At 39.0% G+C, this 24,381-nt stretch overlaps 1 protein-coding gene across 1 annotated transcript; it reads right to left on the minus strand.

Moving 5' to 3' along the window:
- Window positions 1-863: 863 nt before the first annotated feature.
- Window positions 864-23,907, minus strand: LOC113018724 (CD151 antigen-like). Its single transcript, XM_026162055.2, has 8 exons — window positions 23,662-23,907; window positions 19,815-19,899; window positions 16,128-16,319; window positions 7,591-7,665; window positions 4,459-4,563; window positions 2,616-2,771; window positions 2,306-2,392; window positions 864-2,173 (listed from the first exon to the last, which is right to left on the minus strand). Exons 2-8 carry the CDS (start codon window positions 19,896-19,898, stop codon window positions 2,114-2,116), a joined length of 759 nt encoding a protein of 252 aa, XP_026017840.1. The 5' UTR covers window position 19,899; window positions 23,662-23,907; the 3' UTR covers window positions 864-2,113.
- Window positions 23,908-24,381: the final 474 nt, after the last annotated feature.

Below are 24,381 nucleotides of genomic sequence, written 5' to 3' on the forward strand. Positions count from 1 at the left end.
CAGAAGCATATTTTGGAAATAATTAATATTATGTAGAAACAGAACTGTGAGTAGGCACAGCTCACTGTCCAAGTGACATTTGTCACCATGTGCATGTTTGAAAGGCCTAATTTGCCCTTTTTGCCCCCCCCCCCCCGAACACTTCGGGAAACTAATAAAGCTTATAATGTCATTCTGTAATAGGAATGACTGGGAAAGTTCGGGTGGTTGTAGTGTCGGTGGGTGGGTGTGGGATGTGTGTATGTGTGTGTGTGTGTGTGTGTGTGGGGGGGGTGATCCTCAATAGCCTCTAGGTGTTTTACACACAGACACACTCACACACCAGCTGTTTTCATCAGTGTGATGTTGTGGTGCTGAAAGCCAGGTGAGTGCTGCCTCCCTGTGTTTGCATGCACTAACTGCTGCCACTCACCCAAATGACAAATGTCCCGCTGTTAATCTTAACATTACTAGGGTTTAAACTACCCTGCCTCGTGCCCAACAGCACGATGGCTCTCATTACAAGGCCATCTAACTGTCATCATGGTATAGGTAATACATTGTAAAAGCAGCTGTCTGGAATATGGCTCACATCCCAAATCTTCATCATCACAGTACTACAGTACAGACAATTGACTTCTGGTTAATACACTAATGCACCTGTAAGCTGGTGCCAATTTGGTAAGGGCCACTGGTCACAGGCACATGGTTTGTCTTTATACAATAATGTGAGGGCCTTTTTTTGGCAGTTTCTGTGATGACATGACTTGAGTGAACCTTTATTGTGAAGGGCATCACTCAGTATTTGTGCAATACTGCTGTTTAAAATACACCATTAACAATGCTAATGTTCTCCTATGAGAGCAAACACAGCAGAAGCAAAGCACATTTTTAATCAATGTTTATTTAAACTAAAATACATCCTGGATTACCAGGAGGACAGAAATACAGCAGATTAGCCTGGTTTTAGCTTTGAGGCACAAAGGAAAGATCATTACTAACAGTGAGAGAATATCATTTTCTACAGTGTGTATTAAATACAATAATATAGTCGCAGTTTATAGCAGAGTAAAAAAAAAATCTTCATTTACAAAAACAGAGACATCAGTATGTATAGGAATAAGGCTGGAGGAGACAGAGTAGGTCCAGTGTTACAGTTGATGGCTTTGGCATCAGTGTATAAAAACAAAAGGCAATAAAATCAAAAACAAGACGCACTTTCGTTTGAACAATATCAGTGGGACTGCTCATAATCACAAACTCCCTTCAATGAGATCAGTGTTTACACCTAAACTAGTCAAACCGTGTTTAAAGGCTGGTGTTAGGACATCAAATGGCACAGTTATGGTGCTGAGCAAGGCACTAACCTGTTCACCTTCATTCTGGCAGAAAATGTGTTCTTAGGAGACTTAAAACATGATCAGACACGTCTCAGTAAGGAGACAGATTAGGTAATAAAGGCAAAAGTATTAACAGCTCATAAGAAAGTACATATGTAAAAGAAAATAGATGATATATATATTTGTTCCCATGTTTAAAGGTCATTACAGAAGAAGATCTAAAACACAGGACTGTCTTGTTAATGTGGAAACTAAACACTACTGCAGTTGAAGAGGGCCCCAGAGGTGAGCTTGTTAAGCTATGCTGATGGAGAAAAGAAGCTGCTGTGACCAGGATTAACATTTTCCTGCAAAGTGCCAGTTTTACTCCACTGATCTTTACTCCACTCTCGGGTGTAACACCTGGTCTACACATATAAAAGTACATTGAGGGAATCCGAGTGGAAGAAAACTACAATGTTTGAGTCCCAGGGAGGCTGTCTCACACTAATTTACACAATCAGTTAAAATTCTCATCAGTTTCTCTCTGAGGCTTTTTCTCACAGTGCTGTGATCTTGAAGATGGAGCTGAGAGTGCAATTTGAGAGCCTAATTACTTCAAGAAACCTTGTAGTGGGTTTTTTTTCTACCCTTTGTTTACCAAAATGAGATGCTCAGATGTGCAATTTGATCCCTTGCCAAACAAATCCTCCCCTATGCGGAGGACAAAGAAAAGAACCTATGGGCTATTTGAGTATGGCATGCGGTGATGAAGTTACCTCCTTCACTCACACATTTTTCTTCTTTTGCTTCTCTTAGTACGGCTCTGCCTTTAGATTTCGATATAGGCAGCATGTAAACACCATCCCGATGATCTGGGGATTAAAACAGATGAAAATAAAAACGTAATTTAGAAAAGCTGTATTCTCCATAGGTGTACATACATTTATTGAGTCTCTGTGTGTAAGCACAATGCTAAAGGCATTTTCTTTATTTTTTTTGCTCACCTGTACACAAGCGATCCCAACACCGACGGCTCCAATGATCTTCAGGTGGTCCAAGATGAAATTCTCCAGTTTAGTGATGCAACCACCCTAAATGAAAAACAAAGATTGTCTTCATGTTGCATCAGTTGATGTGGGAGTGTTGCTGGAGTCTCACTGCAAACAATGTTATGTATACAGTTTGGATGTGATGGCTGTTCTTTTTTCTGCTACGCTCACGCCACACCGCCTCTATGCTGACATCTCGAGACATGAGAGAAATACAGATGAAGCCCTCCCCACCCCCACCCCCCGACACCGTTCACGCACTCACCTCCACCTTGTAGATGTTGGATGGGTGGTCTCTTATACCGCACATGTTGGTGATGGTCTTACAGCAGCTGTCAGGCACCTTCCTGCCTTTTGCACCAGAGCGAATATAGACGCTCTCAGCCCAGTCAGCTGAACTGTTGCTCCCACAGCACTTGAACTGATGGAGGAGATGGAGGAAAAACACTTCACTGACAGCAGGAAAGTATAAAAGACTCAGACAAACATCCATGAAAGAACTGGTTTACACTGATAACAAATAATTAAGTGTTGCACTTCACTTGAGCAAAACTCTGCATACGTGTTCTCTTGGTTCAAAGCATTATTACGAGCATTATAAGATGATTGATTCCCCCAGTAAGGCAAACATTAGGCATCAGCAGGCAGTTTGCTTGGCTTCACGTTAAAACTGGAAATTACATTTATGTAAAACCTTAATGTGCCATTTTTATTTTTATTTTTTTTAGCGTTTAAACAAAGGGGTTTTTTATACTGCAAGTCAGTAAGTGGATTTTGTTGACTTTCGATAGAGTCAGAATAACCATTTCCCACATTCCTGTCTTTAAAGTAAACTTAAGCTGGCCTAAATAGGCTGATGATACCTTGCAGTAATCAAATCAATCATGAATTCCTCTCTCTGTACACCAAATATTCTAGAGTCAAATATGTATAATTGCTAATTGGCCAAACTGGGTCAAGCAGCAGATCAATCAGTAGCAGCAAATCTACAACTGGCTGAGCAAGGTATCAAACTGTGCATGAACGAACACCCACAAACCTCAATGACGTGAAGCAACACTGTAAAGAAGAGCGGACCAGAATTCTTCTACAACGATGTGAGAGACTGACAAGGTCACGCAGCAAATGGTTACTTTATGTTATTGTTGCTAAAGGTGGTTCTCCAAGCTACCGAGTCGTGGGATGTACTTAGTTGTGAAAACGTTCTTTTTCACATGAAGATCAAATAGTTTTGATATCAAAATCGAATTCACAATCAAATCTGATGGCAAAACTTGAAAAGCTGCACTCAAAAAGGCCCGCTGTAAAGTAAAATACAGTTGTGATTGAAATGTGAATTGTTTTGCAAATCCAAATGTTGTTTCCATATTCAACGGAGGTGCAGCTCCTGCTCAAGATTTACAACTCAGTTTGAGCCAATTGTTTTATTTTTAAAGTAAACTTTAAGATTCACATTTTCCTCATATTTACTTTGAGGGAAATGTATGTATGCATGTATACTGTAGTTCTGTTCTCATACTGATGCTATTTGAATATATGATAAAAATGACTCCATTAAAAGAACATTTACAAATTCCTTTAATAGTGCAAATTCATGTTTTTTTGGAAATTATGCAAAATGAAGTTTAGAAGAATGACTACATGTTGATGTGTGAAAGACAAGATTTTATACTCAAAAAACTAAGCAATGAGTATAAAAACTAACAGAAGTCTTAACAGCACCTCAGATTTACACATTCCTTAACGCACTGTCAGCTCGTTTGGCTAGAAGAGAAGGTAAATTACAGCAGAGAGTGCAGACCAGTCCATCATGCTTAGATGAAGTCGTGGACTGAATTGGATTTACTTTGACTCGCTCCCATCTCCAAAATCTCTAATCTGATGAGATGATAGGGTAGCATGAGGGCTGTCCAATCAACAAACCACATGTGAGTCCATGTGACTTTGGCTTGGAAGTCCAGGTTCATTTGCAATATGAAAAAGTGGATGCACGCAACAACCTAAATTCCATCCACGCTGGCCAATGTAGAAATCCAAATGTGCAAAGAAATCTCACAAAGCTGCACAACATTTGTGTCTGGACTCCTTCATCCATTGCAGACACTTACCTCCTGCTGCAGCTTGTCTACAGCCTTGGTGATGTGCTCGGAGTTTGTTTGATTATACTCGTCAGTCATGGTCTTCTTTAGGTTCTGCTTCAGCTCATCATTCAACTGTTCAGAAACACGCACACAGGTGTACATGTAGTATCAGCCAACAAAAATGGGAAGGCAGCACGACAGAGCATGACCTAAAGTGATGAATTTGTCACTTCGACTACTGATTCTCCAGCACATCATAGCACACGGGATTTAAAATACACATCACGGAAGTACTTCTAACAACAGAGAGGCATATGAAGACGAAGCTAGTGTAAAAGCAGAGGAAGTCTGTTTTTTGGGTTTTATTTTATTTATTTTTTTGTTCTCTAGACCAGTGGCAGAAAACGCAGGAGTGGAAGGTCTGGGGGGCTCAGTTTCTATGGCAACAAGCCAGCTGGGAAACCACTGTAAATCAAAGCATGAAGGAGATATCAAGGGAATGAATGATGAAGAGAGGAAGGGAGGGCAGAGAAAGATGAGAGACGCGAGGTGAAAACAAAGAAGAGGAGGTGTTCAGGTTTTCATTTTACCTGTTGACAGTTTCAGAAACACTGCAGCGGTGAATGAAAACAGTCATTCACATTTTAAAGGGACTCCGTAAGTATGAGAGAGCCAGTATGGGAGTGAACTACACCATGACATTGCATTAACCACATACGAGTATGAGCAAACATGAATTCCAGGCACAATGGATGGTCGCATGACTATGACACTGGGATGAACCACAGCCATTACCTGCATCTCAGTGCTTCCCATCTTTACACAGGAGCAGTTTAGTACTGCTGTTTTATTGAATACATATTCATTTAAAAGCAAGAACAGCATCATGGGTCTTTGATATACTTGAATTATGCTTTTTCTTTTGTTAGCTTGTTTTCTGTTAATGATAATAATAGGCCATACAAGGCTGGACCACCAGTTGCAATTTGCTGCTGAAGGTTGCTGGCAATCCCTGGGAAACTGTCAGCGTCAGTGACCCCCTGACAACCACTGCTTGCTAGGAAAAAATGTATTTCTGGCTATAAGCTGTTCCGGGAGGTTGCTAGCTGTCACTAGTAAGTATACGGTGCTGCACTGTATAAACCTACATGTGTTGCTAGTAGGTCGCTGTGGTTGCGAATCATTTGTATGACACATACAGACTTGTCTGCAAACAGTAGCAAACTATTCGCCAAGTCGTAGAGAAACTCTGAAAAGTGTGACGCACACTGTAAACAAAGACTGTTTACCTTCAACATACAAGTTGCGTCTTGTGGTGAGGCACAACGTTTTCTGTTTTGCATTGCACTTTTTCAAGTTTTACCACAGTTTAGAGCAGCGGTCCCCAACCTTTTTTGCCCGACAATATTTTCACGGACCGGCCTTTAAGGTGTTGCGGATAAATACAACAAAATAAAACTAGTACCGGTACCGAAAAAAATAAGATTTATTCATAACACACGTGAAAAGACCCAGGAAAACAGAGTTAACGATAAAAAGGATAACAAAATAACGCTGAAAACTGATAAAAACCCTGAAAACCATACATTTCACACCTGAGCCTCAACTGTCGCGGCCCGATACCAAACAACTCTCGGACCGGTACCTGCATAGGTTTGGCCATGTTCACTAAATCTCAGCCATTTGGGGACAGAGAGAAATTTCAAATGGCTCCTGAAAAATGAGAATTATTTTTGTAATAATAGTGAAAGTTAAATGGTGAAGGTTTGCAGACAAGTAATTCATGCAAACTATGAGCAACCTACGGAAGCAGCTCGCAAACAAAGCAATCACAAAGAGGTTTATGATCATGTCTGATTACAAAAACAAAATAAAGTCTGAGCAAATCCCTTGTGCAGAATCTGTAGCTAAAAATGGGTGCGTTTGTGAATTACAAGCATGTTACATGAGTTGTTCATCTTGGTATCGTTCTCACAACTTATTAGCAGAGAGAGTGAAAAGATTAATAACAGGGGAAGAGGCTTTAGAGACTTTAACACAACTTAATGCTTGTGAGAATATTTTGAGGCAAGTAAAGTAGACAGAGCTTTAGGAAGCGGCACACAGCCATGGACCTCAGTGGCTGCTCATGAACTGTGCATTAATGAAAGAGGCAGTTAAAGTGAAAACAGTGTACCTCTAGACTGAGAAAAGTCCTGTTCCTGAGCTACAAGCCACTTATAAGACTAAGCGGGGTGGGAGCGATGTTGGTAGAGAGCAATGTCATGTTAATATTCCTAAAGGAAAAATGCTTGTCATTTGCTCTTGTTTGCAGTGCAGTCAGTATAACTCTACAGTGGTACAGCAGAAATGTGCCGAGGGAGGCTGTCAGTTTTAGTTTAGCTTATACATTAACTACACACGAGAAAATAATCACTTGAAAACCAAACCGTGTGCATTTAGTACACAGTCTGTGGTGTTTCTACTTTTTTCAGTCATTAACCTGCCAGTAAGGTTCTTCATTCTTTAGTGGAGTGAAATGAAATAAGTTTGAAAATTCTGTGTATTTGAGTTCAAAATCAAAGCAAATGCTTTGAAATGATTCTGACACAGTGCATTCAGGCTTATTATGTGTCCTGCTGCAGGCATTTTTCATTCCATTTGGACTCAATGTACCACAAGTAATATGGGCAGTCAGATATTTGTATTTTTAATGGGCCGTCTTATACGGCCTTTCTGGAATCTCGTTTCTCACGCTGGTTTTTGTCGTGGTTAAAATTACAGCAGAGCACATGCCATGTGGGAAATGAAACAGTTGTCTGTGTATTATTACAATGCTTTTGACTACGTGCTTGGATTAGGAGACACAACACATTTGTCAAGCATGCTCTATTGAATTTTTGCACAATGCAATATATGCTACACACCTTAACATCATTTTTTAATATCAGATGATGATTTACTGTAATACAGCAGACTGGAGTCGACGCGAGATGGTAACACAGATTTACTAAAGATGCTATAATAAGTTACAAAATGCTAACCTGAGTTGAAATTACATTTTTTGTCATCTAAAATAAATATCCACTCTTGCAATATCTGCCACCTGCTCCTCCTTCAATTTCACACATACATACATTACAAGAAAGGTGTTTTTTTTAATGATACAATGGGAATTACCTGCTGATAGTAGATATAAGCAAGGACACCGGCCAGGATCTCCAACAGGAAGATACACAGCAGCAGAATGAAGTACTGGAAACACAGAGAAGAAGGAATTACAGTTAGTGGATGGTGATAAAGCGACACGACCAGTTGGTTACAAATGTGATGTGGCAGCTTGCGGGGCTGCCTTTGACACCACTTGAAACATGATTCTCTTAAGCCAGCTTGAACTATGTTTCCTTTCCAAGGCCTTGTGTCATCTTTCCTTGAGCAAGAATAATGTAATCAAACCCACTCATGCAGCAAAGTCATCCACACAGCACTGTTAGAGAGGTAGAATCAAACAGAAACAATGCAATGGCAAAGGGTTGGCTAACTTATATTAAGCTGTCTATCAGAAATACAAAAACTAGACAATGCAGAAAGTTGCACAGTCACACACCTTTGGAGGAGAAATGTTCCTGCGAGTATAAAAGTGGTGGAATGATGTGGGTAATTGTTTCAGTGAAGCAAAAGCTGTCTGTCTATCTATAATGACCAAAGAAAGAATTCTATGCAACAACCTCCCTTAGAGTATTTGATTACGCTCACGCATCATTACGCAGCATTAAATTGTCATTTTAAAAAAAGTTACACATTTAAATGACATTATTTCAAAACTGTTATGATGCTGTCTGTCAAAACAAGAATGTCTAATGTAGTAATGTACAGCTGATATAAATATTGTAAGTAGAACTCTAGAACTCTAAGGGTAGTAAATGGCAGAGCTTTACACAGACAAAAATTTCACACATTCGGGAAATTCACAAGACTGAGTGTTTATGGCATTCATGCATGTAGATATAACCCAATCCAAGGACGGTATTATATCATACAGGTGGACTTAAGAGCCTTGTAACAGTGTAAAGTAGATAAATGACTCTGCCAGAACATAAAACAGATGACAAAATTACAATAATACCGTTCTCTGCTTAATCATCCACTCTTGTTCTGCTCTTTTGCTCTGAGTAAGATTCCAGGATGAAACTGCAAAACTTTTGAGTCACTGCAGAGTGGCACATGTCACAGAGTTTATCATTTGCATCTGATTCGTGACCAAGCCCATTGGAAAATTAGGGGGAGCGTCTGCCTTTCAAGCCAAGTGAAAAGTTGAACTTCTCCTCTTCAGAATTAAAGACAAGAAGAGATTATTATCTGACCCAAACCTTGGCCTAAATTCCTCTGGACTGCTGCTTCCACAGGGGAGAAAATCAGCCCGGTAAAAAGGACTTGGGCCTTTGATTTGATAGCTGCTGCTGATTAGATCTCCGAGCAGCTCTGAGCCTGAATGCTGAGCAGACTTCAAGATGCATTTGATGCAGTGTTGAGGGTTTGAAGAGAAAGACAACACATGAAAATACAGATATAGTTTCGTTTTTTTTAATCCATGCACACCTGGCATGATGTTGTTTTTACATCATTTTCCTCCCATGATTGGATTAATCTGGATTTGATACTTACCACGTGTAAAGTGATCTCATACGCGTGTATGAGGACATCTGTGGGATGACTTATAAAGGAGACACTGCAGGATTAGATACGCTTTTATCGCATTTTCAATGATATTTCACATCTAATTTCTCCTTCTTTAATTTCCGGAGACTATTGAGTTAGATAATATATTTTAGGTGTAAAATGTTCTGCTGCAAAAAGGAAAAAAAAGTCAAAACAATGATGCTTGCTTAAAATGTCTCTGATGTCATCTGAAACTCTTATTAGGCAACAGGATTATTAGATTTTTCTCACTTATATTATACCCCAAATATAAATCTGTGGTTTTAGTAATAACATTCCATAGAAAAAAAACACCTTCCTCCAATTTATGATTATATATGTAAATATTTTAATATTTTATATATGTATATATTTTAAACATCAATCACAACATCACCTGCAGCCTACAGTATATACAGTTGCAATTGAACATACATAGAATTAAGGCCACTTCCCTGATACTGTGACATAACTGTGTCGTGTGGCTCTGCCTGTTCTCACTCCTTTGCACACAATCGCACGCACAGCTTTTCCAGACTGATCCCACACGGACAGTGACGTACACAGGGCGTGACAGAGAACTTGCTGTTGGCTATAGAGACGAATTACTGACTGCATCGACTTTGCGGGCCTCCTCGAGATCTCAGGCACAGTCTCTCTCATTTTACGTCTGCGCTTCCAGTCTTCTCCCGGGTGACTTAAGGGTACAGGGTAATTACTGCCAAAATGACTCTCAGCAGGTTCATATGAATAAAATGCTTTCTAAAGCACTGTGTTGGCCTCAGACTCCACTGCATCCTTTCCATGTAGGCTTTCTGACTGAACTACAGTTTTCTTTTTTCTCTCACACAGCTAACATATCAGAGTCAAATCACTCGCACATTGCTGTGGTTATTAGAAAATATTTGAACAGATTTCTTTGGCTTTTAGTGTCCTACTTTGACAGCATGTGTTTTACTCCAGAGTGTATGTAACATTTTCTCTCCTTCATCTGAATGTACCTCCGCCACAGTGAACAATATAGTGCTGCAAAGAAGAAACCCATATTTGCATGCACATCAATGTTTAACTGTGTCTCCATTTCAGGTTTTATTGGAAGCGTAGTGCTGCCTTTACAATTACTAAGCCTGGAGCAACAAAGTCATGCTGAAGGTGACTTTTAATCGTACCGATCACAGTTGGATGAGTGTTGGCCTTTCAAGGTACTGAACCAGCCACCTTTTGTAATTTAGTTGCTAGCGGGGCGTGTAATCGCCTTACTCATTAAATGCACTTTGCTTGCTGGTGAATGCAAAGGTTCAGCTGCATTTCTTAAAAATGTTGATTATTTAAAAAATATAAAATCCTCAAACTGGAGAAACTTGAATCAGAAGTCCACAACTTTCTGATAGTGGTTATTAGTTATTTAGTTTTTTGTTTATCTATTTACCCATTACCTGTAGTTTAAGTTTTTTTATTGAATTCTCTCAACAGGTAATGTGCAAAAGTCTTGAAGCAGCCCTCTTGAGCCACTTTTTCAAAAGTCTTTAAAGTAATCTTGAGCAATAGCTCTTCTGGCTTTCTAAAGGTCTTTCAAAAACCTTTGCACATGTTGTTTGTCAAGCCACTTAACACTGACCTATGATTCAATCAAGTATAAAAAGGCACCCAAGTCAAAAGATGAACCACTGTTGTGCCTACACTCAATAAATATAAGAATAATTTAGCAAAGAGCGATTTTGAAATTCTATCTTTATGCACTTTGTTTTTAAAAGACTTGGTACAATATGAAACACATATTGGTTATTAGGTAGTGATGACATGATATTTTAGGCTCTTGTTTTTTCCATGTGGACTGAAAAATTATCTTACCTGTCCAGCTCATAAAAGGTAAGTTGGAAAAAATGCATGCAGGCAATATCGCCAGCAAATGTAGCTGAATGATATTAAAAATATATAAATAAATAAGATGATCAGTCAAATTTATTATAGAAGAGGGAGACGTCAGCTGCACTTTTATGGACGATTTGAAATTCATAAATAAAAGATTCTGGATGAAGATGTCCTAATGAGTTAAAAATGCAAATGCCTCCAAGATGTAGCGACAAGATGCCATGAATTTGCTTCTTTTGATGTGCAACATAAAGTCAGGATGGTGTACACACACACACACAAACACACACACACAAAACTCCCATTATGTTCTCCATGTTTGCTCTCTCTTGCCAAGTTCATTCCTTCGCTGTGATTCATGGCCGTAATCCTAACTCTTCAAAATGCACCATGCATCAAAAAACAAGCACACAAACACAAACAGAGAGGCTATTCAAAGATGTCAAACTAAGCACCAACTCTACGATTTAGACCACAAACCGAGACCAAGCTTTACACAAAGAATTATGTATGTCATTATTTCTGCCACATTTAGATGTATTTACAGGAGTAGGAATGGCTTTAACACTAACACCAAATTTTTCTTCTAGTTTCTTGAAACCTATGAGAGATCTCAGAATCAGCTGTGTGGCTTGTCAAATGTTGACAGTGATCTTTAACCAGGTTGCAAAAACCCACCAGTTAACAGAACAGGCAGGCTGCAAGTTTAATTGAACTATAAAGTAGCCATCATTAACCTCTGCTTCTGCATGCAAAACTGTCTGCCTGTTGACTGAGATAAATATAATTCAAATGAAAGAAAGAAAAAAAAACAAATATAGGCAGATAAGAAAAAAATGATTTGAAGTAAAACCGATGATGAGAGACGGTGCGACTCAAAGTGGAATGACTGCTCCAGTTTTTCATTTGTGCTGGTATCTTTCATATCAAACACATCAATACCTTGATTATTAATAACAAATTGTAAGCAGTTTTTGTGGTCTTTCAGTTGATACACTAATGCCCTATATTGTAAATGCATTAAGAAGTCAAGGCAAACACAGAAAAGGGAGAGAAGGGCAGAGACCAAGGAACACTCGAGCTTGTAACATGTGCAGTCAAACTGCATGAAGTCAGTTTCTCCACAGGTGGATCCGGCCTCTGTTTGGACTGCTTTCCATTTGGCTCTGTCATTTGGAAAGCAAAAGTTTCTCTCTGCTTTCCCCGAGTCATTCCTTTGTTCTTTTGCTTTTCTCCAACAACACAATGAAGTTGTGTGTTTGCAGACAGATCCCAACCGACTCTTCCCACGGGACAGTTGTTCTCCTTTGTCCTTCTGACTTCTCATACTTTGCACAGAGCATACATCGCAAACATCTTTACTTACTGTCTGACAGGACCTTCGCTTTAATTAAAAGGCAACTGCAGTGACTTTGTTTAAGTCATACAGCTGCAGAATGTCCTGATGACGCCAAGGCTGGATCAGCTTTTTCTGCTGTTAGAACTTGTGACCTTTACGGTACAGGACTGTGCTGCCAATCACCGCCGCTCTTGTGTACTCTCAGCAGGTACTAGGCACTCACCGCACACAAAATATAACAACAACAATTAATCCGCCTCCACCCCCCCCCACCCCCACCCCCCGCCCTTATGCTCACCCTCTTTAACAATCTCGATAGCATCTCTCCTTGTCGACAAGTTCATTCTTTCACCGTGATTCATCGCCCTAATCTCAACTCTTCGAGTTGCACCAAGCATTTCAACCCCCCCTCCCACACACAGAAAAACGATAAGAGGTGGTGCACGCATCTCGTTATGAATCAAATAAAATGGAGAAAGTGGGTACTTCTTCATGTATTTTACACAAATCTATTAGGCTATTTAATTACATTTTGAAACATCGAAAGCCCAGATTCCCATCACTCGTTGCTCTGAGAACTACAGCCAACACCCACATTTGAGTGTATTGTTCTTCAAAATTCAATAAGGACAAAAGCAACAGACAGCTCCAAATCAATTATACTCAACAAAAAACTTTCCTAATCATCAAGATACCAATCTTGATGAGGTAACTAATCTTGTTTTTCCATTTAACTAGATCGTAATTCCACTTGCATGTGACTGAATATTTTTCAGTTGGCTGTTTCCAGATAGGAAATTAAAGGGAGTCTTTTTCAGTAACTTTAGCCATTACAAACAGTGCTGCTCATCACTAGCACACTAATAAAATGCAAGAATAAGATTATGTATGAGCACCCTACTGGCATATGAGGCTATGCAGACAACAATACCTTTCCTGCTTCCTGTGAGGGAAGAATCAATGTCATCAATAACACATAACTTTGTTTGAAATGCTATTCTTGTACTACAGAAAATACTTACAGTAAGTGGACTTATGCCAATGAAGCAAAGCTGTTCTGGCAAAGCTTGTAACACAAACATTTAAGCTCTGCCCACAGTGGTGCGCTTGCATAAGTTTACCATGTGGAAATGTTTGGATGAGCACAGTGAGCGTTTGTGCAAGAGTGGGTTTCTATGCGTTTCTATTTTGAGCTGGTTTTAGTGCCATGCAGGTGTCTCTATTGGCAGAACCTTGTGCTGAGTCTGTGTACGACGTGTGCCAAATCAAATATGGGCACACGCTCCCATCAAGTGTTTGTTTGGTCTGAAGTGAATGCAACTGAGGCTGACACCTCAACCTCGACTGCTCTCATCATGTCTGTGTGTATGTCTGTCTGCATAGTACTGTGTATAAGTCTTGAACTACCCCTTTACATTGTATTGTCGCATTGCGCAAATATACATGGAATAAGGCAAACAGACATGTCTTATGGCCACATTTTTTTAGAAACACCGTGATCTTCAAGAATAATTCTCCAGGCTTTTTTAAGGGCATTAAAAGTGCAAAGACGCTGGCTGCCTTTTGTTCGATTCTCTATCAAGATGATTAACGATGAGGAATCGAGAACCGGTTCTTGTAGAAAACCAGTTCCAGGTAGTCCAATTCCTGGGAATTGTTAGACTGCCTGCTTATTGATACCAGTTATCGGTTCTTGCACTTCCACTACAATCTGTTGATTTCAGTTTGCATGTCAGAGGAGGAAAACACCAACACAGTCTAGAGCATGAATATGGCCATTTACTTTTATTGCACAAATGAATGAGATAAATAGTAAAGTGGAAAACTGCATCCAGGACAGAAACAGCCACATTATGCTACTAACACAACCTCGTTTCTTTACAAGCATTTACCAAGACAAAATGCTAACGCTAAGCTAGCCAAGAACCCAAAATCAAAGCTGAGTGAATGCCGAGCCCAGCAGTCAGACCCTTAACTCCAACGGGTAACAAACTGATGACCCATCAGCAGAGGTAACGCGTTACTGTAATCAGATTACTTTTTTCAAGTAACGAGTAAAGTAAGGGATTACTATTGCAAAATCGGTAATTAGATTACCGTTACTTTCCCGTAGGAACGCTGCGTTACTAAAACCGTGATTTTTTTGCGAGAATGTCTCATGACAGTGACGTAAGCAAGTGCGACGTTGGTGACAGCAGCTGTGTGCAGATCAACAATGGATAATATATCGAGTGCGGGAGAGAGTATGAGTGTGCGGCGTTTAAAGCGTGGAAGTACTGACCTTACTTTGAGTTTGATTCCATAAAAAGTGACAAAAACATTAGTGTCCATCGTGCGTGGGAAGAAAACTTCTTTTTACAGCGAAAAAAACCCCTAAACTTCCGAGCAAGCACCAAGTAGCTACGACGTAATGGGAAACTCACAGAGAAACTCGCGGATTCTTCCACTGACCGCGGCACACCTGCACCAGAGCAAACCTCCGCCTACCGCAGTCCTGCTTTACAGGTGAAAATAGAGCAACAGGACCGCTAGTCTTTGATGTTATTTATTTTCTGCTGTGTTTTACTTGCATCTATTTGAAAGACTGAGTGTAAACACAAAACATATTTTATTTTATGTGCTGGAATGTGCAGAAAATAGGTTTAAATATTAAACAAATTTCTTCCAGTCAGAGAATGTTGCATATAATTAAATTTTTGCTTGATGCATAAAGTTAAAAGATTAAAACTAATAAAACAAGTTTTAAAAAAGGGACTTTTCCATTTGATTACATTTTGTATGATGGATTATGTAGAAAAAGTAGAATTGGGCTGAAAGATCTATCGCTTTATCACCTCTTCAGGTTGTAAATCGTGTTTTTAAAAAGTAACTAAGTAACTAAGTAATTAATTACTTTGAAAATAAGTAATCAGTAAAGTAACGGGATTACTTTTTTGGGGGAAGTAATCAGTAATTAGTTACTGATTACTTTTTTCAAATAACTTGACCAACACTGCCCATCAGGCTGCAGCCTCACTTTCTACCTGTTCATGTACCTTGTTTCTACTAAGAGAAAGATCTTAGAGATGTGTGTCCTCATTAAGGATTTAGTACCATGAAAGTAAAGTAACGACTAGTATAACAAATGACTTTTTCCTGGGAGTAATTAAGGAACATTATTGCATTACTTTTAAGAAAAGTGTCCAGTGTAATATGTGTAATAATGACTTTTTTGACTCATGACTCCTAATCACAACAAAGAGGGGAAATACCTCAACAAACACGCAGAAAACATTTGCACCACAGCATGCAACTAATCTGTATGAATGGAAATTCTTTACTCCTGCTTAGTATTGATGGTGGCTTTCCAAATGGAGGTGGTTACATTGTAGCACATACTGTACATACTAAGTCATAGTACATGCATACATATTTACACAGTCTGGTTCTTGAACTGATATCTATGCTTCGAAATGCCTTTTGTTCTTAGTTAACTGAATGTCCTTCCTGTTCAGTACACCAAGGCAGTTTTAGAACAATATTTGCTGTAATGTAATAAACTGACCAGTCATTAAGCAACAGAACAACAAGTTACTGTTTATGATGTTATTTTTTTATTGTTTATGAGCTAATACTGTAAAGTGCAGTTGGCTAAGAAAGTTGAACTCTCTAATTACAGATGGTAGTAGGAGGAATATACAAAATGACTTACAGCCTCTGTCATCCTCTCAGTTTTTGTTTAAGCGGCACAGTTTAGCTGTTACTGTTCTACTCTGTGATATTTTCACACTCGTATGTTTTGTCTCTCTACCTTGACGTGATCTCTTACCGCTCTCAGTAGCCTTTTCTGCTCCTTGAAGGTGGCACAGCAGCCCAGCACGCCTGTTACCATGACGATGACTCCAGCCAGGACCAATATGTAGGCGGAGGCAGCGTAGGTCTTGGAGGAGAGAAGGCTGATGTAGTCGCTCTTCAGGACCAAGGTCCAAACACCCACCGCCATTACAACGCCCCCTGCCAACTGGGAGAAGAGCACATGATGAGTTCAGTTTCTGCCAGCGGCCAGCCTGGGAAACGAGAACCACGACTGTGGTGCAGAACACTGAACAACACTGAAGCTGAGAGTGATAAAAAGGTTTCAATTATTAATCTCCCAAGTCGGCTTCAGAGTGACAAAGTAGGAGCCTAAAATTAATATCTGTCAAAAATACGACCCACCGCTGCCACACAGGATCCAGACCTGAATCAGTTTCTGTTGCGAGATAACTGAAGGTTGGGGTTGTGGTGCTGTGGTGACATGTTTAAAGAGAATACAAACTCAGCCCCAGCGACAGATCAATCGTTTCTCGACAGAAAGAATTTGAAACTAAATCACGCACTTTAACTGTTTAATGATTTTCATTTAAGGAACCGCTGCTTCTTTGTTATTTATAGTTCTTTTTGGACGGTGACCAAACAAGCAAAGTAATGAAGTTCTTGGCTAGGCTCAGGCTCGAAGAATTGTGAATGACATTTGTTTGCTGTTATTAACATTTTACGCATTAAATGTCAAAAATAATTGCCTAATTTATTCAAATAAAACTATCATTAGCTGTGGCACTTCTTTAACAATTTTCAATTTCAAACATTTTTAAAGCAACCATATGGTTTACTGCCTGATTAATTAAAGAGAATTAGTCATTAAACCCAGCACGAAACTACCGCCATTGTCTCACATCTTCGGCATTACCCGAGCTAACAGTTAAAGAGAATATGAGGAGAATTAAATCAATACAATATTAGCAAGACGAGTCAGCAGATGGTGCAGCAGTGCAACAGAAATCTGTCTTCATGCCAAAGCAGTCAATCTAACTGCCTGCCTAATTTAGATTTAATTTAAAAGAGAGGATGATGGCCACAGAAACTAGACACTGACTCAGACAGAACCACACCCAGAAACAGTGGCAGTAAAACACCAAACAAAGGTGTAGCACAACAGCCTTCACTCTTCACTCGTAATCTATTTATACTGTTTACTTTTAGTGGCAATCAACCAGTAGATTATATTGATTCAGAGTGAACCATCGTTTTTAGGGTTGGGCAGTTTGGCCTAAACCATGCCATCAAAATTCCCCGCACAGCACATCAAGTCCACTGGACCCCTTTGCTTTAGGGTTCAGGTTTTTCTTTAGTTTATTACCTCTCTGTATTCAAAAGCTGTATAAAAGACATGCAAGCTTTAGTGACCCCCAGTGGCAGCAAGCGGTAATAGGGGAAGAATCTGACAGTCGAGAAGGTCTGAACAAATAGGAAGCTTCCTCTGTCTATCTTTAACAAAGTTTAAGTTATCACTGATCCCCAAATGTTACATTTCTTTTTAATATTTCCTCCAAGGAGTAGTTTGTTTAAAGGGCAACGTACTGCACTGTAATGTAGTGTCTGTTTGTTTGTATTTAAAATATTGTAGATATGAAGCAGATGTTTGATGATATTTAAAAGGTCATATACAACACAAAATGATACAAATAGCAAATCCTTTTATGCATGAAATGTAAAATTTTTGCTCATTTTTAATCAGGGAGTGTCCTGAAAATACTGTATCAATGTCACAACTGTAAAAACTAAAACCCCAAAGATGTAATGGTCCAAAAGAACCCAAACTGATCTTGCAGTGTTTTTACTTTATGAAAAACCTGCAATGTCTGAGTAAATCTTAATCTTATTTAAAAATATTTACCTATTTTGTTCTTCACTCAATTTGAGTTCAATCTGCGTGTTCAGTTCTCTTCAAATTTGATCAAACCACGCACTTCAATAAAAACCCAGACACTGTGACCATATGTTACTCCTGGGGTAAATGGACGGCTGCCATTTAGCGAAATGCTTTATAGTGTGGCAAAGTGTTCATTTTGGTGTCTGAACTTCAGTCAAGATATTTCTGGCTGCAATGACTGTTGCTATATACCTTTTTCCAAACTGATTTAATAACCACCAGAGACCATGTAAATAACTGCAAGGCAAATTTCAAACGATTTGGTTTAGTGTGAAATATTCACACGGCTGTAACTCTGGCACTGAAGATGCTCTATTTGTCTGCCAATTTGAGAAAGATCTGATTCTTTGGCAGACAGATGATTATCACATATGGGCAGAGCTGCAAGTGTGACTTCACACCAAGAATGAGTGGGGTTCAGACAGTAAGGGTGCCACACTGATGTTTGACTCTTATTTTACACACGCATTCAGATGATGAGTTCAGAACAACACATTCTTGACATTGGAAAGTCTGAGGGAAATAAGGCTTTGAACGCATCGCCTTTGTCCTCTGTAAAAATATGCAGCTTGCCTTTGACTACATGAACTGGAATAGCAGCAGGCATTTATCTACTGCCCAAATAAAGAAGGCTTTGTTAATGTCCTCAGAGAGGGTTTTCGAGCCAATTTCTCCTATTTATATCATATTACCAAAAAGAGCTGGTTAATATGAAGGTATACTGTGTGTATGCATATTAGTGTGAAAGGAGAGAGACTCTTACACCTTTAGTTTGTTAAAGCTTGTGTGAAAACTTGTGGCTTTCAATTATTTTCCCCTCACCTGATTTGTGGGGGAATGTTGTTATAATTAATAAAATTAGCAGCTAAGCCAACAGGTAAAACATATACAATTCCATTGGATTTCTTTAAAAAAAGAAAAAGAAAAAAATACCCCTGTATTGGTGTTGTTCTTACATCATCTCACCAGCCAGAATCCACCAGAAGGGTGTAGAAGTCACACATGCTTAAGAGGCAGTACCAGCAGTGGGAGATAATATATTTAAAGCAAAGAAGATGGTCGTGACCAACGATGGTATAAAGTACATTCTAGGCCCCTTGTATGCCAGAAATTATTAAGCTAGGTGCCTGATATCTATTTACACGCAAATGTGTTAGTAATGTCTCTTTAAATGGTTCCCTGTGACTGTATTTGTGGTTGCTTAAAACAAAATATCGCCCTCTGCTGGTACTGCAGCTTACTGCAACTTGAACATCCTGTCCATTTCACGCTTACGAGAGGCAAAGCGTGACATCCACACAGTGGACCAGCATCTATTACACGCTTTGCTGTGACATTGCGTTGCATCGTAATGATGTCAGCACTGCAACTGACCAATGACACTGCCTAAGCATTCAGTTAGCATTAGCAAGAAGTTAGCTAATGCTATTAACGAACTATCACTAGCAAACTAACATTAATAACCTAAATTTGGCTAACAGCAAAACTGACTTGATAATATATTTTTATATTGCATAAATTAATAAAGAAAACACTTGAAATACTTACCAAAAGAAGTAAGTATTTCACGATAACGTGACTGGTCAGTTGCAATATTGATCCTGGACCAACATTATTATAATGATGCAGGAACAACACCACCACAGTGATATCAGATATAACAAAAAAAATCTGTCCAAAGCATTTGTGCATCTGTGCTCAATGCAAACATTTCAACAGTTAATTCCTCGGCACAGGCTCGAGGTCGCTTAAATGAAAACTTACCCAAAAGAGAAAGTTGAAAGCAAACAGCAGGTATTTCAGGCAGATGGTCCCACATGTTTCCTTTTTCTCCTCTAAGACCCCCATGCTACAAGAGACAGCAGATTTTCAGTCAGTTATAATGATTTCATAACGGAACAGCATTTTCAGTTCTGTTTATACAGTCAGTACACAAGCACTCACTACAATCTCCAGCTTTCACACATACAACTAATAACTATAAATATGATTATAGTACAAATAAAAACGTATTTTACTACCATTAAACAAAGCCATTATCTTACACCTTTAAAAAAACAGAGCAAATTTATTGTCTAAGCCACCGGTTGGTAACCTTTACAATCAAAAGACATTTTTGTGTAATTTTTAACCAAAAGAAATCAATGTGGAGTCACAAAACATATTTGAGCCTAACAATAAATCTTTTAACATGTGACTACTCTGCAGTCACTGCTCAAAAAAAGGGAAGAACAATGAAAAGAAAAAAAAGTTAAAGACCAACGAGAGATGAAGCATACCAGTAAGCTAACAGCTCGGGTGGTGAACAAATGAATGTGCTTACTGTTGTTTTCCATGGCAACCTTTCAATTTTTTGTTTTTGGAATCCAAAAGTAAGCAGATAAAGTGCCAGGTGATAGACTATAGCTATGACAAGCATTGTAGTTAACAAAATATTAAAACCTCTTTTTAATTTGATTATAAGTCACACAGTTTTACAACTGCAGAATGTAAAGAATTGCTAAAGAAAGTATAGAGACATAAAAATGTTAACATTCATGTTCATTTCTAAAGTTATATTAATATAGTTTTTACCAGAACCACAGGAAGCCACTGAAAATGGGCAAAAGGGTCACAGGTTTGAGACATTATGTGAACCCTTCACACACTGAAAACACAAAGTTACTACTTTGATTAAAGTCAGAATATAAATTTAAACTCTGGCTGCCATATAAATTGATATTCTGACTCACTGTGTCGTCATGTATGACAATCAAAATCTAAGAAGCTAAGACCAGAGGAACTTCCCATCACTGATTACATTTTAAACTGTGCTGGGACTGGAACACACTCTTTGGCTTGATGGTTAGACACTTTACCAGATTTCTTCTGTTAAAGTAACAAAACACAAACATACCAAAGTTAATCATATGGTTTCACAGGGTTTTGTGCTAGGGCTGATACATTTCAGATTCTCAAGGTTGCCTTCCAGCACTCTGAAATGCCTCCAGTGTAACCAAAATGCTGCTGTACTGATGGGAAGTAGCCAGTGAGATCAGATTTCTCCAAATTTTATTTTCTCTTTCTTAATGATCAAGCTTCGTCATGTCTTAAAGACCTCGTATCCCAACAGAGCACTTTGCTCTCTGAGTGCAGGCTTACTTTTGGGACCTAGACATTCCAAAAGTAGAATGAGAGGAAATCTCCTGATAGCCAAAAGTGTTGATTGCTTAAAAAGTGAAGCAGGGTCTTGACCTTACTATCTTAAGTGCCCTGAGATGACTTATGTTGTCATTTGGTGCAATATAAATAAAACAGAAAAGGAGTGAAATATTTTAACAGGCTTTTAACAAATGAGTTGTTACAAAGCTAATGTAGTATGTGGGGGAGTGAGCACCAGATCAGCAGTGTAGGCAGAATCAGCAAGCTGAGTTATTACATGTATATGCAGAGAGATCCATGACTAAGCAGTGAGTAGGAGCTGAGCAGTAGCCAACGGCTGCAAATTATAACCACCCGCTTCTTAGTTCTTTAGTGCCTGATACCAGGATCCAACACTTGTTTAATATTATATGAATGTTTTAAACAGAGTGGATTTCATAAATCTTATTACTAATACTACAAATGAAAATCAACCTGCATTAGTGCTTAATGGCTACATTTTTTCTTTATATTTGATCCCATCTATATTTAAACACAGGCACTGTATTAAAATCTGAGAGCAGTCTCATTACAACTCCACTTCACAAAGTTTGAAGTTAAGTTTTATATATCCCATTGTCTAAAACAACATACTGCTTCCCTGTAAATCTTTGTTTCCCACATCTCCCATCCACTTTTTTTTCACGCTACAAACTTGCAAGTCAGGCCCAGGCTTGCACTCCTCTTCTTTCCCATCTGCTTTCCCACCCCCACATACTGCAGACTACCGTCAATTTAGACATGGGCTGTGCATGAATGAGTGAGTATGTCTGGTCTCCGTTGGTTGGCCATCTGTTATGGTGGTCTCTCTCTTGGTGTGCTCCTGTTAATTAAATTTAAACAAGACATAACTGACAACTCCTCCTTTTGCTTTTCGGGGTTGGATATTAGTCTGCTGAGCCAAGAGGAGCAGTCATCTGTTTAAGTGTCTCAAAGCTTTCTTTTTAGAATGGAAAAAAGCACTACAGGAGAAACAGCACTTCTGTTAAGTGGGTTTACTTTCAAAGGGCACAATTCCACAGCTATGTGTCATGCCATCTTTGGTTTGTTTCAGGATGAGGTGTCTTTACTCATCAGGAAATTAAACAAGACTACCTCTTGGTAAATAAAGCCAACATGCACCACCTGTCTGACACACTCATGTCCATGAGCTAACAGCAGTCTTGTCTGCTGTGTGAGATTACAGTGGTGAATCACTTGGAACGGGTGCAGAAAGGATTTTTTATCATCCACATAAGTGTACAGATTTTTTTAAAGTGCTACATATGTTGCAGGTTAGTGAAGGTTGATCAAGCATTTTGTTTGTACTTGATTTAAAGCACCAACCACCAGTTTTAAACATACATTTGATCACTGTATTTGACAGCTTTACATATGATGAGAAATGTTCTGAGAAAGGAAACTAAGATTTGTGAGGCCTGTCCCTCTAAGATCTCCCATATGTAACCTTCATTTGCTTTTGTTGCTGTAAACCACTCTAGTGTCACTTTCTAGTGTCATACCTAAAAAATGTTGCTACTTCTAATTTATCTTTACATGCAAAAACTACATTTTAGAAATTTCCATCCAAAATGCTACAGCCTCATCCAGCATTTCCATAAAAGCATATAATGTACACAGCAACCTGTTTGTGGACATTTTAAGACCTACGTGCAACCTACTTGTGACTGATGAAAACAGAGGCCCACTGTTTTTGGGAAGCTAAACATGTTTCAAAATTTACTTTTTACTCTTTTTAAGGGGAACCCTGCTCCGTTTTGGATGACATTCACATACACAGCACTGTACGTTCGGCTTACCACAGTAGTTTAACAATACATGTGTGCAAACTGGGATCGATAAGCATAAATCCTTCATTAATGAGCTGTTATAGCTGTGCGATAGTGTCATGTTGCGTTGAGATCGGCGCAGCTTCAAACAGAAAACCTAAAGCTTCGCGATAATACCAAGATTAGCCCATTAAAGCATATTAGCCACGTTAGGTAGCATTGACCACAAGGAAAAGTCCCCCTAGCTAACCATATCTATTAAATAAAACAAATGAAATAAAAGCAATATTGTATGTTTTTTTCTGTGGTTTTTAACTTACGTTACACATCTCTTTTGCTGCTGTAGTGTAAGCTAACGCTACACTTATAAAACTGTCCTTTGCGGCTGTAAATGTTAAAACAGCCATTCTCCCACTGACGCTACGTCCAGATGAACAGAATCAACTTTGGGGTTTTACACAGCCATGTTTTCCCCTCAAAACGACCTACTTTTTTACGCTATATCATCTTAATAAAAGAGTGCATGTAAGCCAAGCTTCCATCAGAAGCAATTAAACCTTTCGCTTAGTTCACAAAATATTCCAATACCACCTCAACGGGCCACTGCGGCACCGCAGCATACGCTAACCTTTGTACGCAGACTACTTCCTGTTTCTACTTACCTGCCGTTCTTCTAGCTGCTATCGACGAAACAAATGTGTGGGTATTCCTAAAGGACGCCTTTTCCAAGGATAAAGACGTTTTTCAGATGGAAGTGAAGCTAGAGGGCAGGGAATCAAAACGCTGAGCTCACGCAGTCAGTAAGGCTGAAGCTGCTGAGTGCTGACTCCACCCCGGGCCACCTTGCACGTTTACTGAGTTTTTCACGTCCCGGGGCGATGCTTTGTGTAGTAAGAGCAGACAGTCACAGGGAGGAAAGAGGGAAGCCGAGAAAGACGGGATCTAGGATCTAAGTGCATTTGTAAGGCTTGTTAAAAATGCGGGACTAAACATTTGAGTCGCAGAAATATACTCTTGTATAAAGAGTATAAAGAAAGTTGAAGAATAATTACATAAGACTTAGCCTAGTTATTTTTCAAATATAATGATAAAACGTGAAACAAATCTAAAATTAAACAGCAATCTGGGCTTATATCTTGCCCTATGAAGAAGTCACCTGTTGTCTCATTTCTAAGATTTAAAAAAAATTATATTTTACTAGTTGAGATTAGTATTTAGTAATTATGATTGATTCGATGCAATCTACCCGTAAAATTTTAAGTTAGATTTTATTTGATCACAAATCACAACAACAGTCAATTCAGTGTGCTTTAATATTGTAAAGACCCTACAATAACAGAGAGAAAACCCCAACAACCCTTTGAGCAAGCACTCTGCTACAT

Source organism: Astatotilapia calliptera, chromosome 1, assembly GCF_964374335.1.
Source record: "Astatotilapia calliptera chromosome 1, fAstCal68.1, whole genome shotgun sequence".
NCBI classification, from domain to species: domain Eukaryota; kingdom Metazoa; phylum Chordata; class Actinopteri; order Cichliformes; family Cichlidae; genus Astatotilapia; species Astatotilapia calliptera.